Here is a 13,148-nt window from a genome sequence, read left to right on the forward strand (position 1 = left end):
TCTGGTGGGCAATAAAGAGCAGTGGCCATAGCTTGTATTGTTTTGGTGCTGTCTCTGGGACATCTCTTACCAACAATTTGGAGGGAGGTGGTGCACCAAAGCACCACCTCTGGGGAGACACATGTCTCTGGGGAGACAGCAACAGCTACATTTACATAAAGAATGGCTACTAATGATAAAAGAGCTCATGGCAGCCCAAGCTATATAGATGAGAAAACTGAGGCCCAGAGATGCCAAAGATGGGAAGTGGCAGAGCGGGGATTTGAACTCTGAACATCAACTCCAGAACATAAGAACCTTCAGATTTCTTTGTGATGACATCTTTCATTTTAACAATGGCTAGCAGGTGGGCTATGGCACCATCCTATGACATTGCTACACCATCATTATTTTGGGGGTCTTGGTAGGGGGTAGGGAGAAGAAGGGTCATCAGATGTAAGGGTCAGCACCTGCCTAGGGGAAAATGGTGTCCTATGGAGCAGTGGGTAGTGGAGCCCCAGGGTGGAAGAGGAAACACATTAGATAACCTTCTCAGAAACACAGAAGTAGGTCAGCGTCTTGGCCAGGGCTTCCTGCCTCTAGACTTTATCTGGAATCAACAGTTCCTACATCTCCAGGACCGGCCTCCCCTGGGGACCTCTTGTTCCCCATCCTTCTTGGCCCTCTTCCTTGCCCCTCTCCTCACCCTTTTATCTTCTTTCCTTTTCTCACTCACCCCCCTTCCCCTATTCTCCTCAAGGCTGAGAAAAATCTTCTAGAATGATTTTTTTTTCTTACAGCGGAAACTGCTGGTGGCTTTTTATAAATACACTGTCCCCACACCTTGGTCTCATCAAAGACACGGAAAGAGACCGTGATAAGCATAAAGGAAACTCTGATGGAGGGGGAGGCTGGGTATTTGGGGGCCTTTCCACCTCCCACCAGTGTTACAAGGACAGGACACAGGAAGTCTGCTTGGCCTGGCTGGGACTAGCTGGGACTCCTAAGCAGAGGGAGCCTGACCCTCTCAGGTATGGGCTCTGCATTTGAAGGTGTTGGCTAACTACCCAGATGTTCAACTGGGGTAAAACACAGCTATAGTTCTAGATGCTGGGGAAACCTAGATAGGCGGCATGAAACTCTGTCTCAATATATAAGAAATATATAGTTCAAAGCTAGCCTGGGCTACTTGAGGACCCCATCTCCCAACAAATAAACAAACAAACAAACAAATAAAACATAATAAACATAAAAGCACAAATGATTAGAACATATAAAGTGCCTCTCAAATACTATTATTTAATATTTTTTATTTTATTTATTAGGTATGTGTCCTGTGTGTGGGGTCCAGAGAATAACCTCAGTTGTCATCTTCAGGAGCTATCTACCTTTTTTGAGGCAAGGTCTCTCCCTGAACCTGGAACTCATTGATTCAGCTAGACCGCCTAGCCAGTGACCCCCAGAGTTCCTCCTGTCTCTGTTCCCGATGGATGACCCCATCACCTCAGTGTCCATCACCACCTCTGTGTCTTTATATGGGTACCAGGGATTAAAACTCAGACCTTCATAACTGTACTTTACCCACTGAACCACAACCCAAGCCCATTAGCTCCCCTTTGTGTCTCCCCACAATCCTATCAACTCCAGGCGTCCAGAAGGCCCTGCACCATCTGCTCTAAGTGTGTTGAGTGAAGTGCCCTCAAGGGTGTCGCCTCCCTTCCCTGACTCTTTATTCCTTGTTTTTTGGTGTTTGGTTTGTTTTGGTCTTGTTTTCCCCCTTCTCTTCTGCATTCCCTCCTTTCCTCCCTTTCCTCCTTTCCCTTCTGACCAACCGTTCCTGGCAGGTCTGTCGCTGCTGCGCATTGGGCTGAGTACTGAGGTCCTAACAAGATGTCCCGGAAGGTGTATGTGTTCAGAAGCTGGTCACGTGCAGCCAGGGGCCAACGCTGTTTTGGTGGCTGGAAAGCGATGCAGCAGATGGATGGGAGAGGTCACTGTGTGGTGGCAAGTCTGGAGCTGCGAGCGCTGCCAACATGGTCCTGACGACACTCTAGGGAGATTTCTTGCCTCCAGCCCCAAACCCAGAAAACCCGAATCTCAGAGTCTGCATCAGAAGCATAAATACCCCAGCTTTATTCTTTCTTCCTGAATATCAGGCAAATGGGCTGACCCCACACTCCTGGGCTCCACACCCCAAGTCTCCAGGTCTCTGATTTGAAGATTGCCCAAAGCAGGTCAGCAGTCTACAGCATTATGAGCACTCCGCCAGCAGAGTTCAGAGCTCCTTAAGGAGGGCGGGCTTCAAACCCAATTGCTGGATTTGAAGTGAGTCCTGGAGAGGTTCCCTCCACAGAATATATTGTCACTGCAGCCTTCAGACCATGAAAGCTCCGAAATAGGACCTGGTGCCGTCACGTGGTCTGACCAGGCTGTTTCCAGGCACGCGGACCACCACCTCTTCCCCGGCCTCCAGATATACCACGCCGCCCAGGAAGCTGCTGTCCCACCAGACTCGAGAGCTGTTGGCCCGGCTGCAGGGTGACCGCCGGCTGACCAGCAGTTCTAACTCCTTAGGATAGCGGGACGTGCGCTTGTACAGCCCATGGGTGATGGGGAGGCCGTTGGCCAGCCCCTGGGGGCAGCCCACGCCGCTCAGCTGCACTTTGGAGTACACATAGTAGTAGCCGGCCTCCATGGTCACCAGGGCCCCATCGTGATACATCAGGCCCCGCAAAAAGGCCAGGCCAAGTCGTGTCTCCCATAACAGAGGTCTACCCATGCCAATCAAGCTGGCGTTGGCTCCTGGGAGGAAAGGAGAGAGAAAGGTAAGTGGTCGGCATGGTTAGCCTTGGGTCCACCCTTTCTGTGTGCCGTTAAGCTAGTTCCCTCTGGTTTCACTGCCATATTAGACTGCTTGTCTAGGTTGACTCAGCCCATTCCCATCTTGCAGGGGGGAGAAACTGAGGCACAGGAACGCAAGCAAAGTAATTTGGTGGTTATGTGTCTTAACTTGGTTCATTTCCATCTCCTTCTGCAAGGGTAGAAACGGAGGTACTGAGGAGCAAAGCCACTTGAATACCAAAGAAGAAACTGAGGCACAAGGTATTTAAGCTTCCTAGTGAAGTGTCAATTTTTTTTAAATGGTCTTAGGACTTAGGAGGTGAACACTGACCCAGCATGCCGACAGCTATACATTCCATCCCCAGCACCAAATAAACCAGGCGTGGTGGTATATGCCTGTCACCCAGCTCTCCGGTGGTGGAGGCAGCAGGATCAGGAGTACAGGGCCAGTTTACATGGGAGCCTGTCTCAAAAACTGTGTGTGATTGTGTGTGTGTTTGTGTATGTGTGTGATGGATGTGTATATGTGTGCCCAGAAGTCAAATACTTCCTTAGTTTCAGCGTCTGTCCACCTTATTTTTGAGGCAGAGTCTCTTACTGACCCTGGAAGTCCCCTGTTTGTCAAGGCTGCTGGCCAGTAGCTCCCCAGAACCCCTCTGCCTGTCTCTGCCTCCATGACTTCTCAGGAATGTGTGTGTCTGCCTGGATCTGCTTCTGTAACCTGCACAGGAGTGTTGTGTTTGGCTTTTGGTTCAGATGCTGAGTCAAAAGTGCCTGACAGTTTGCACATTGAGCCATCCCCCTATCTCCCACACCATGTTTTAAAAATAGTTTTTGATTATAGCATATTTTATGTGTATTCTGGTTAATTTCTTACTCATTAAATTATAAATTAAACTGTCTATGCCAAAAGAATAAACAGTATATTTAGCTGGGCGTAGTGGCCCATGTCGTTAATTCTAGCACTCGGGACACAGAGGCAGGTCTACACAGGCAGCCCAGGCTACATGGAGAGACCCTGTCTCCAAAAACAAAAACAAACAAACAAACAAATGTAAACTGTGGTAGGTCTGTGTCCCAACATCTTCCGAGGCCTTCAAGGACCTTGGGATGTGTCCCCATGACTAGCAGGGTAAAGAGATGACTCGTCTCTGGGCTGTTTGTAAACACGGGGGGGGGGGGGGGGGAAGACAGGCGAGATGGCTAAGAGAGTAAAGGCACTTGGAGTCAAGCCTAGTGACGTGAGCTCGGTCCATGGAGGCCAAGGGGAAGGACAGGATCATTCCCTCGAGAGTTTTCTGACCTCCACACTGTGGCATGCACACACGCAATAATAAATGAATAAAAAGGACATGGAAAAATCAAAAACACACCAAATGAACACATAAATGAATGCTCTAACTTGTGAAGACCTGCGTCTCCCAGGGTACCCTAAACCCCACTCCATGTGAAGATCTGGGGTCTCTCTCACCTGTAAGATGTGCTGCGGGGTTGGGCTGGTGAGATCGTTGATCTGAAGAAGAGAGTCAGAGGTTAGAGACAAAGAGGTGTGTGTGTGTGTGTGTGAGTGTGTGTGTGTGTGAGTGTGTGTGTGTGTGAGTGTGTGTGAGTGTGTGTGAGTGTGTGTGAGTGTGTGTGTGTGAGTGTGTGTGTGTATATATGTGTGTGTGAGTGTGTGTGTGTGTGCATGTGTGTGTGTGTGTGTGTGTGTGTGTGAGAGAGAGAGAGAGAGAGAGTGTGTCTGTGTTCTCACACACTGACTGAGGGCACCTGTAGGTTCTTACACATTGGTTGAGGCTACCTCTAAGTGTCAGGCTCTGCCCCTTCTGGAATGACCCAGATTTCTGCTTCTCTGGCCCTGAGGGAGGGGCACCTGTGGGGCCTACAAAGTGACACCAGGTGATGATGACCCGGGTGTGGTGTGTGGTGTGGGGAGGTGCAGAGCGGGAACCATTCCACTTGCTTCATAGGGACTGGGGCCCAAACTCACCTTGTATCAGTTTCTCCCAGGAGCCTTTGCCTCCATCCTGAAATGCAGACAGGGATGTTTGGTAAGGGCGTGCCACACCCAGTCTCACTGGTATATGGTGATGAGACTGTCTGGCCATGGCCATAGACACCACCCACAGACATGTCTACAGAACTACACATGCACACATCACACACAGACACACACGTGGAGGGGGACACGCACCTAATGAGATCTGTTGTGTTTCCAAGATGGGCTTTCAATGTAGCCCAGGCTGGCCTAGACTTGAGCCCCTTGAGCCTCCCCTGCCCAAGTGCTGGGACGAAGAATTCACTAATCAAGTTGAGTGTCTGAAATGCTTGAGACTAGAATTGTTCTGGAGCTGTCTTCAAGGATTTTGGATAGTCGAGGGCCAGTGAGAGGGCTCAGGGGACAGAAGTGCTTGCTGCCATGCCTGGCTACCTGAGTTCGGTCCCTGGGACCCACACAAAGGGAGGTGCAGAGAAGTGATTCCTCAGAGGTATTCCACATACATGCTGCGGCACACGCACATGCACACTTTTTCATAGCTACACACTAAATAAGTAAATGTAATTAAAAAAAAAACTTAAAAAGAAAGCATAGGCACAGACTCAGGAGCATATTGTGACACACCCAGGCTTGTCTGAGAGGAACGGAGAGTGAGCAAACGAGAGAGCTGAGAGTAAGCCAGCGTGACCGGTAAGCCAGCGGGACCGGTAAGCCAGCGTGACCGGTAAGCCAGCGGGACCGGTAAGCCAGTGCGGGACAAGGGTTTGGGCCGGAAACATCAACCATGTAGGTGAATCTCAGGGAAGCTGCTGGGTACTGCACGTGCTTCAGATCCCCATGTACAGATGAGAAGACTGAGGGTCAGAGAGACAGGCTGACAGGAGAAGCCCTGGGTCCTCGTCGGGCTCTCTGCCTGGCACACAATACACAACCATACAGAGACAGGTCTTAGAGCGGCCCCACTGGCTCCCCAAGCCCCACTTACTGGCAGATGGGCCATTATGTCCCCAAGACGCTGATGTAATCTCAGGAGAAACCAGCCCTGAGTGGCCAGCCCAGCACCCAGCAGCAGCAGCAGCAGGGCCAGGCTGACCTGGACAGTGCCACAGTGCTGTCTCCGGTGGTTCTGTCCCAGCCGCCGGAATGGGATGTCCGTCTGTCCGTCTACCACAAACACTGAAGGCTGTACCACGCTCTCCATGCCAGAGCAGCTGAGGCTCAGAAGCCCAGGGCAGGGGTGGCAAGCCTGAGTTCTTCCTCTCCGGAGGAAACCACAATTGCCCAATGCCTGGGCTTTGCAAACTGCTAAAGGTTCCTGTAACCCCCAGGACTCGCTTTAAAGCTGGAGGTTGGTGCCTCCCCTTTCCCATGCACCCTCCTCTTCTTCCTGTGCCCCCAAGAAGGCCCGGCCCCCAGATCACTCTCACTCAGGCCACCGTAGCTCACACTTTCCAGAAAATGTGACTCAGGTGGGATGGATGGGGCAGTCCCTGCTCGATGTACTTGGTGGCTTTGTTTCCCCCAGAGGAGCTTCTGTGGGTTCTGTGCAAGCATCTCACATCGCACTTGCATATGCACACGCTGGCAAGCACGGGCATCTGCGTTTGCTTTCATCTGTGCATGTGGGTGCAGGTGCTTGTGCAGACATGAGGTCCGTGAATGTGTGCACACAGGTGTAGATGTTCTGATATGTGCCTGTGTGCCAGAAACAAGCACACAGGCATTTCCTGGGGTGTGTGTAGGTCCATATATGGACATGCACACTTCAGAGTGTATCATGTATTAGCACACGCACATATGAGCCTCAGGTGTGTTCACATGTGAGTCTATTGGAGATGGTGCTGGAGCAGTTTTCAAATACCACCTTGTCCCCAAGTCTTCAGCCTAGACCTTATCCCCATCACACATCCTCCCAGACAAGGAGGGCTCAGGGGTTCAGTTAGAAGACTCACCAGCCACCAATGGCCCCCATGCTGTAGTTTGTCCTCACACAGGGCTGGCAGTGCTGTGACCACAGATCCCCAGTGCTTTGCCACACTGCTGATTCATGGCTTCCCTAACCAGGGCTCCAGGGGAAGTACTGCTGAGACTCCTGGCCCTGCAGGACCCGCCCATCCACCTGCCTTAGGAACAGACCCCTCCAGAGGAAGCCCAGATGTGTGAAGTGCTAAAGGGACGTGTGCTGTTGACATGAGCTTGTCAAGAACTGCAGAGCCTCAGACCCAGAGAGAAACACAGCCTTCTCTTCTGCTCCACGCACGGATGTGGATGTTGACAGTGTGTGTAGGATGTGTCCACCGTCCTCCCCCTGAATGCTGACACATGAATATAACTCCCTTATAAAGACAGTTCATATGGAGGTGAACTAAACCTGCCTTCCCCACCCCACCGTGCATATAAACCCTGCCTCCTTGCTTAACTGTATGTAATAACCCTGCTTCTCCACTCAACTCTGCATAATAATGTGCAGAGATACTTGTGTGCAGAAGGCCCAGACCACATGACCCCAGGATTCCTGTATGTCTGTGTTTGTCTTTTCTTCATCTCCTTGCTGTTGCCCAACTCAGGTCCATTCCCGGAACTGTGCAAATTACTCAGCACCCTGGAGTATCTTACCATATAGGATCTGCCTGGAAGCATTCTCTAGTCTCTCATGGTCTGTGCTGGCCAGTATCAATTTGACACAAGCTACATTCATTTTGGAAGAGGCAACTTCAATGGAGAAAACGTCCCCAACTGATTGGCTTGTGGGAAGCCCCTGCTCACTGTAGACTGTGCCTTCCCTGCACTGGCATTCCTCGGTTCTATAAGAAAGCAGGCTGAACAAGCCATAGGACGCAAGCCAGTAAGCAGTGTTCTGTCTGCATCAGCTCCTGTCTCCAGGTTCCTTAACTTCCATAAGTGGATGGGGTGTGACCTGGAAGTGTAAGCTGAGGTAAACCCTTTCCTCTCCAAGTTGCTTTTGTTCATGGTGTTTTATGACAGCAATAGAAATCCTAACCAAGACACAAACTGGTATCAGGAGTGGGGTAGGAATATAAAAGACCCGACTATGGTTTTGGGAAGATTGTAGTGGCATCTGAACTTTGGACTGGGAAAACTGTCCTGTGCACAGAGCTCAGCAGGCTGTTCTGTGGGGGCTTGGAAGTTCAAAATGCTGAGAACAATGCAGAAGATGGAGGCCTGGCTTGTAAAATTACAGAGGGAAGTTTGAGAGTTCCTTAAAGACCACCAGGGTTTCCTGGGTATGGTAGCACCCACCTTTAGTCATGTCATTTGGGAGGCAGAGGCAGAGGCAGAGGCAGGTGGATCTCCGTGAGATCAAAGCTAGCCTCATCTACATAGTGAGTTCCAAGAGAGCAAGGATTATAAAGAGATTCTATCTTAAAGCAAAACAACAACAAGAGCACTGGGGATGTTCAATATTCGAAGTAAGAGTCTTAGTTCTGCAGAACTGGCTGTGATTAAGAAGAGACCAACATCATTGAGGTGGAATCTGTGAAGTGGTTCCCGAGAGAATCAGTACACAGAAGCTGTGCTGTTGAGGCGAACAAGGTTATGCTCAGATGACGCTGGTTTTGAAAGTGTAAGGAGGCTGTGGGGAGACACTGAGGCCTGGAGAGGCTGTTGGTGAAAGGGCAGCTTCAGTGGCAGCCGGAGACCCCAGGATCTTGAAGATGCTGGTTCCTTGCTATGATCAGCACCACCAGCAGCAGCAGCCTTGGGGTAGAGCCAGCCCCAGCCTGGAAGACAGAGGTGAGGGCTGCATAGGGCCGCACCAGAGAAATCATTCGGGACCTTTGGAGGAGCCCAGAAGGTCCTGTTGGAATCCCAGACACTGGAAATTGAATTATTTACACAGTTGGAGTTTGGTTTTGCTTGTTCAGGTTGTTGACTGTACCCTGGTTCTTCCTTCTTGAAATAAGGAAGTATTTAGCTTGTTTTCAATGTTACAGGATCCCACAGTTAAAGGACTAACTTCTAAAATATTTTAGATTTTAAAAGATTTTAACTTTCACCGTTGGAGTTTTAAAGACACTAAGTGTTAATGTGTTCGAACCTGTGGGACTTTTTAAGTTTGCAAAATGTTTAAAATGTTATTTCTTTTTATTCTTTGTACATTAGTGTTCTGCTTGCATGTGTGAGGGATTTGAATCCCCTGGAAAATGGATTAAAGACAGTTGTGAGATGCCATGTGGGAGTTGGGGATTGCTCATTCTTTAGAAGAATGACCAGTGCTCTTCTAAGGCATCACTCTAGCCCCGCAAAATGTTTTTATATTGTGATGTTGATATTAATGATCTTGGAGATGACAAGAAAGGAAAGGGTGTGGCTTACTAGTGACATGTTTGTTTGTCAAGATGACAAGGGGTAAACGGTGCTGGATAGTTTTATGTCGACTTGACACAAGTGAAAAACCATCTGACAGGAAAGAGCCTCAGTCAAAACATGCCCCATAAGTTCAGGCTGCACTCAAGCTTGTAGGGCATTTTCTTAATTAGTGATTGAGGCAGAAGGGCCCAGCCCACTGTGGGTGGGGCCAAGGCCTCTGCATCAGCTCCTGCCTCCAGGTTCCTACTCGATTAGAATTCCTGTCCTGACTTTATTCAGTGATGAAATATAACCTGGAAATGTAAGTGAAATAAATCCTCTTCTCTCCAAGTTGCTTTTGGCCATGGTGTTTTATCACAGCAGTAGTAACCCTAACTAAGGCTGGGAGGAAGGAAAATCTTAGCTCGTAGTGAGAAGCGTCTATCACGGTGGAGATGGTGAGGCGGGGAGAGGGGAGGTAGCTGTGAGGCAGCTGGTTATGTCAAATCCACAGCGAGGTAGCAGACCGATGGGCACTGTGTTCTGCTCATTTCTCCCTTTCATTCAGGACCCTCGCCCTGAAATGGCTCCACCCATACTCAGGGCAGGTTTTCTCTCTCAGTAAATGCAATCTAGATCATCGGTGATCCACGGCGCTTCTATGCCTTGTAAACTTGGTTATCTAGATTAACCTCACAAGTGTAGATGTGAGTGTGCCAGGCAGGCGTCAGAGGAGACTGGGGAAGGACAGGGGAGCTCACAGTGAAGCCAGGACACAAGGCTCAGTGAAGGGGCAGCACACTGTTGCTGAGGAAAGAGGTGAGAACTGAGAGCTGAGACTCAGAAATGGGGGCGTGGGGGGGTGGAATGGGGGAGGGAGGACAAGGGCGCCTGGATGCTAAGGGCAGGTACAGGGGAGGAGGACAGACATGCTGCTCAGGGCAGAACCAGACAGCCTCTGGGCTCTTGGGTGGCTCCTTCTAGGGAGAGTATTTTTATACTTTTTTGCAGATAATGGGGGGAAGGAAGGACAGAAGAATGGTCACAGCTGATTACAGCATGGTGAACCATTGAGTTTATCTGGGTGACTTACAGAAGCATGGGTGAGGGTGACTTACAGGAAACCAAGTGACTCAAAGACACTTGGTCTGAGCATGTACAGTGACTGGCACAGGCTGGCACTCCTGGACTTCCCCATTCACCTCGTAGGCAGCTCCAGTGAAGAGTCTCATATTCCCCAGCAACTCTGTGTGTGTGTGTGTCTGTGAGAAGGTGTGAGAGAGTGTATGCATGTCTCTGTGTTAATGTAAGTATTAGTGTATGCAGGTGGGGTTTGTGTGTGTGTGTCTATGAGGGTGTATGTGCGAATGTGAGTGTGGTATGTCTTTGAGTGTGTATGAGTGAGAGAATGTGTGTGTACATGTGTGTGACAGTGTATGTATGCCAGTTTGTTAGTGTAAGTGTAAGTATTAGTGTACATGTGAATGTATGTGTGGTGTGTCTGTGAGTCAGATAGTATGTGCTTATGTGTGTGAGAATGTATATATGTCTGTGTATTAGTGTATTAGTGTGTGTGAGAGTGACATTGGGTGGAAGTGTGGTGTGTCTATGTGAGTGTGTGTGACTAAGTGTGTGAGTGCTGTGTGTGTGTCAGTGTGCTGATGTATTTAACGACAGAGAACCATTGAATATCTTCTTCAGTGGCTTTTCCACATTATATTTTTAACATTTACTGTTACTTACCTTTGTTCTTGTGAGTGTATGCACGTCTGTATCCTGCCTGTGGGAGCCAGAAGGGGCACCAGTTCTGCCAGAGATGCACTGGAGCTGCCTGTGAACTCCCGTTCGTGACCACCGAGAAACAAATGTGGGACATCTGCAACCGCACTGTAAACTCTGAACTAACGACTCTGTCTTCAGTCTTCTCCTTACACCTCTCCATCCCCCTTACACCCCTCCATCCTCCCCTTACACCCCTCCATCTTCCCCCTTACACCCCTCCATCTTCCCCCTTACACTCCTCCATCCTCCCCTTATACCCCTCCATCCTCCCCTTACACCCCTCCATCTTCCCCCTTACACCCCTCCATCTTCGCCCTTACACCCCTCCATCCTCCCCTTACACCCCTCCATCTTCCCCCTTATACCCCTCCACCCTCCCCTTACACCCCTCCATCCTCCCCCTTACACCCCTCCATCCTCCCCCTTACACCCCTCTATCCTCCCCTTACACCCCTCCATCTTCCCCCTTACACCCCTCCATCTTCCCCCTTACACCCCTCCATCCTCCCCTTACACCCCTCCATCTTCTCCCTTACACCCCTCCATCCTCCCCTTACACCCCTCCATCCTCCCCTTACACCCCTCCATCCTCCCCCTTACACCCCTCCATCCTCCCCCTTATACCCCTCCACCCTCCCCTTACACCCCTCCATCTTCCCCCTTATACCCCTCCATCCTCCCCTTACACCCCTCCATCTTCTCCCTTACACCCCTCCATCCTCCCCTTACACCCCTCCATCCTCCCCTTACACCCCTCCATCCTCCCCTTATACCCCTCCATCCTCCCCCTTATACCCCTCCATCCTCCCCCTTACACCCCTCCATCCTCCCCTTACACCCCTCCATCCTCCCCTTACACCCCTCCATCCTCCCCTTACACCCCTCCATCTTCCCCCTTACACCCCTCCATCCTCCCCTTACACCCCTCCATCTTCCCCCTTACACCCCTCCATCCTCCCCCTTACACCCCTCCGTCCTCCCCTTACACCCCTCCGTCTTCCCCCTTACACCCCTCCGTCTTCCCCCTTACACCCCTCCGTCTTCCCCCTTATACCCCTCTGTCTTCCCCCTTACACCCCTCCATCCTCCCCTTACACCCCTCCATCCTCCCCTTACACCCCTCCATCTTCCCCCTTACACCCCTCCATCCTCCCCTTACACCCCTCTATCCTCCCCTTACACCCCTCCATCCTCCCCCTTACACCCCTCCATCCTCCCCTTACACCCCTCCATCCTCCCCTTACACCCCTTCATTTACATATGTGTGTGTTGTTGTTGTTGCTCTATAATGAATGGGGTGACATCACTCCTCTTAGACACCACTAGCTTACAAATAAAAGCCCAATACCAGAAATGGTTTACTTTTTGGGGGGTTGTTGGCTAGTGAGGTGCCATGGACACTCTCAAACCCTACAAACTAGTGCCAATGCCCTTGGTTAACCCCAGGACTTGACGACAGAAAGACCCCATATACTTGAGTCACAGAACATGGAAGAGTTGAGGTGCTACATCCTGGAAGCTGTGTTCCCCTTGGCTGGTCTCACAGTGCTAGAAGGCTCTATGCACACCATCAGAGGGGAAAAGTCACCACCAGTCTCACACAGCTGCGACCCCTGCAAGTTGTAATAACAACAGGCCTGGCAGGGGATGCCCACTGACCAACAGTGACCCTAACACCACAGGTGTAACCAGCCATCTTCTGATTGGGCTTAAGTCCCTCTCACAAGATGAACCCTCTACCTGGCACCATGATTGGACCAACCTGTGGCTGGACAGGTTATGGAGCCCAGGGTAGAACCTATTGACTCAGAATGACTCATCATTACACCCAAAGATCAGCACAGCTTTCAACCATCAACTGAGAACTTTCTATTTGCAGTAGTTGGTGATTAACACAGAGACCACAACTAACCAAGCAGCAGAGACTCTAAATGAAACATTTACCCTGCACCTACTCTTCCTAAGATCCAGGGATCACTGTAGAAGAGGGGGGCAGAAAGAACGTAAGGGCCAGAGGTGGTGAACAGCAATAAGGAAAGCGGAAAGCATGTGTCCTAGTGAGGGATCCTATCGCTGTGATGAGACGCCATGACCAAAGCTACTTGGGGTGCAAAGGGGTTATCTAGCTTGCATTTCCACATCGTACTTCATCATCAAAGAAAGTCTGGACAGAAATACAAACGGGGCAGGAACCTTGGGATTTGTAACTCTCCTGAACCCTGCCAGTGTGATGAAC

General features: G+C 50.4%; 1 protein-coding gene across 2 annotated transcripts; it reads right to left on the reverse strand.

Moving 5' to 3' along the window:
- Positions 1–2,088: 2,088 nt before the first annotated feature.
- On the reverse strand, positions 2,089–6,184 carry Tnfsf14 (TNF superfamily member 14). 2 transcript variants are annotated; one of them, XM_052193433.1, is made up of 4 exons: positions 5,805–6,167; positions 4,811–4,847; positions 4,292–4,333; positions 2,089–2,781 (listed from the first exon to the last, which is right to left on the reverse strand). In XM_052193433.1, exons 1-4 carry the CDS (start codon positions 6,018–6,020, stop codon positions 2,354–2,356), a joined length of 723 nt encoding a protein of 240 aa, XP_052049393.1. In that variant the 5' UTR covers positions 6,021–6,167; the 3' UTR covers positions 2,089–2,353. The 2 variants fall into 2 exon arrangements, with proteins under 2 accessions (XP_052049393.1, XP_052049395.1); XM_052193435.1 differs by lacking the exon at positions 4,292–4,333 and having other exon boundaries at positions 5,805–6,184.
- Between the last annotated feature and the right edge of the window lie 6,964 nt (positions 6,185–13,148).

This window comes from Apodemus sylvaticus, chromosome 9, assembly GCF_947179515.1.
Source record: "Apodemus sylvaticus chromosome 9, mApoSyl1.1, whole genome shotgun sequence".
Taxonomy (NCBI): Eukaryota; Metazoa; Chordata; class Mammalia; order Rodentia; family Muridae; genus Apodemus; species Apodemus sylvaticus.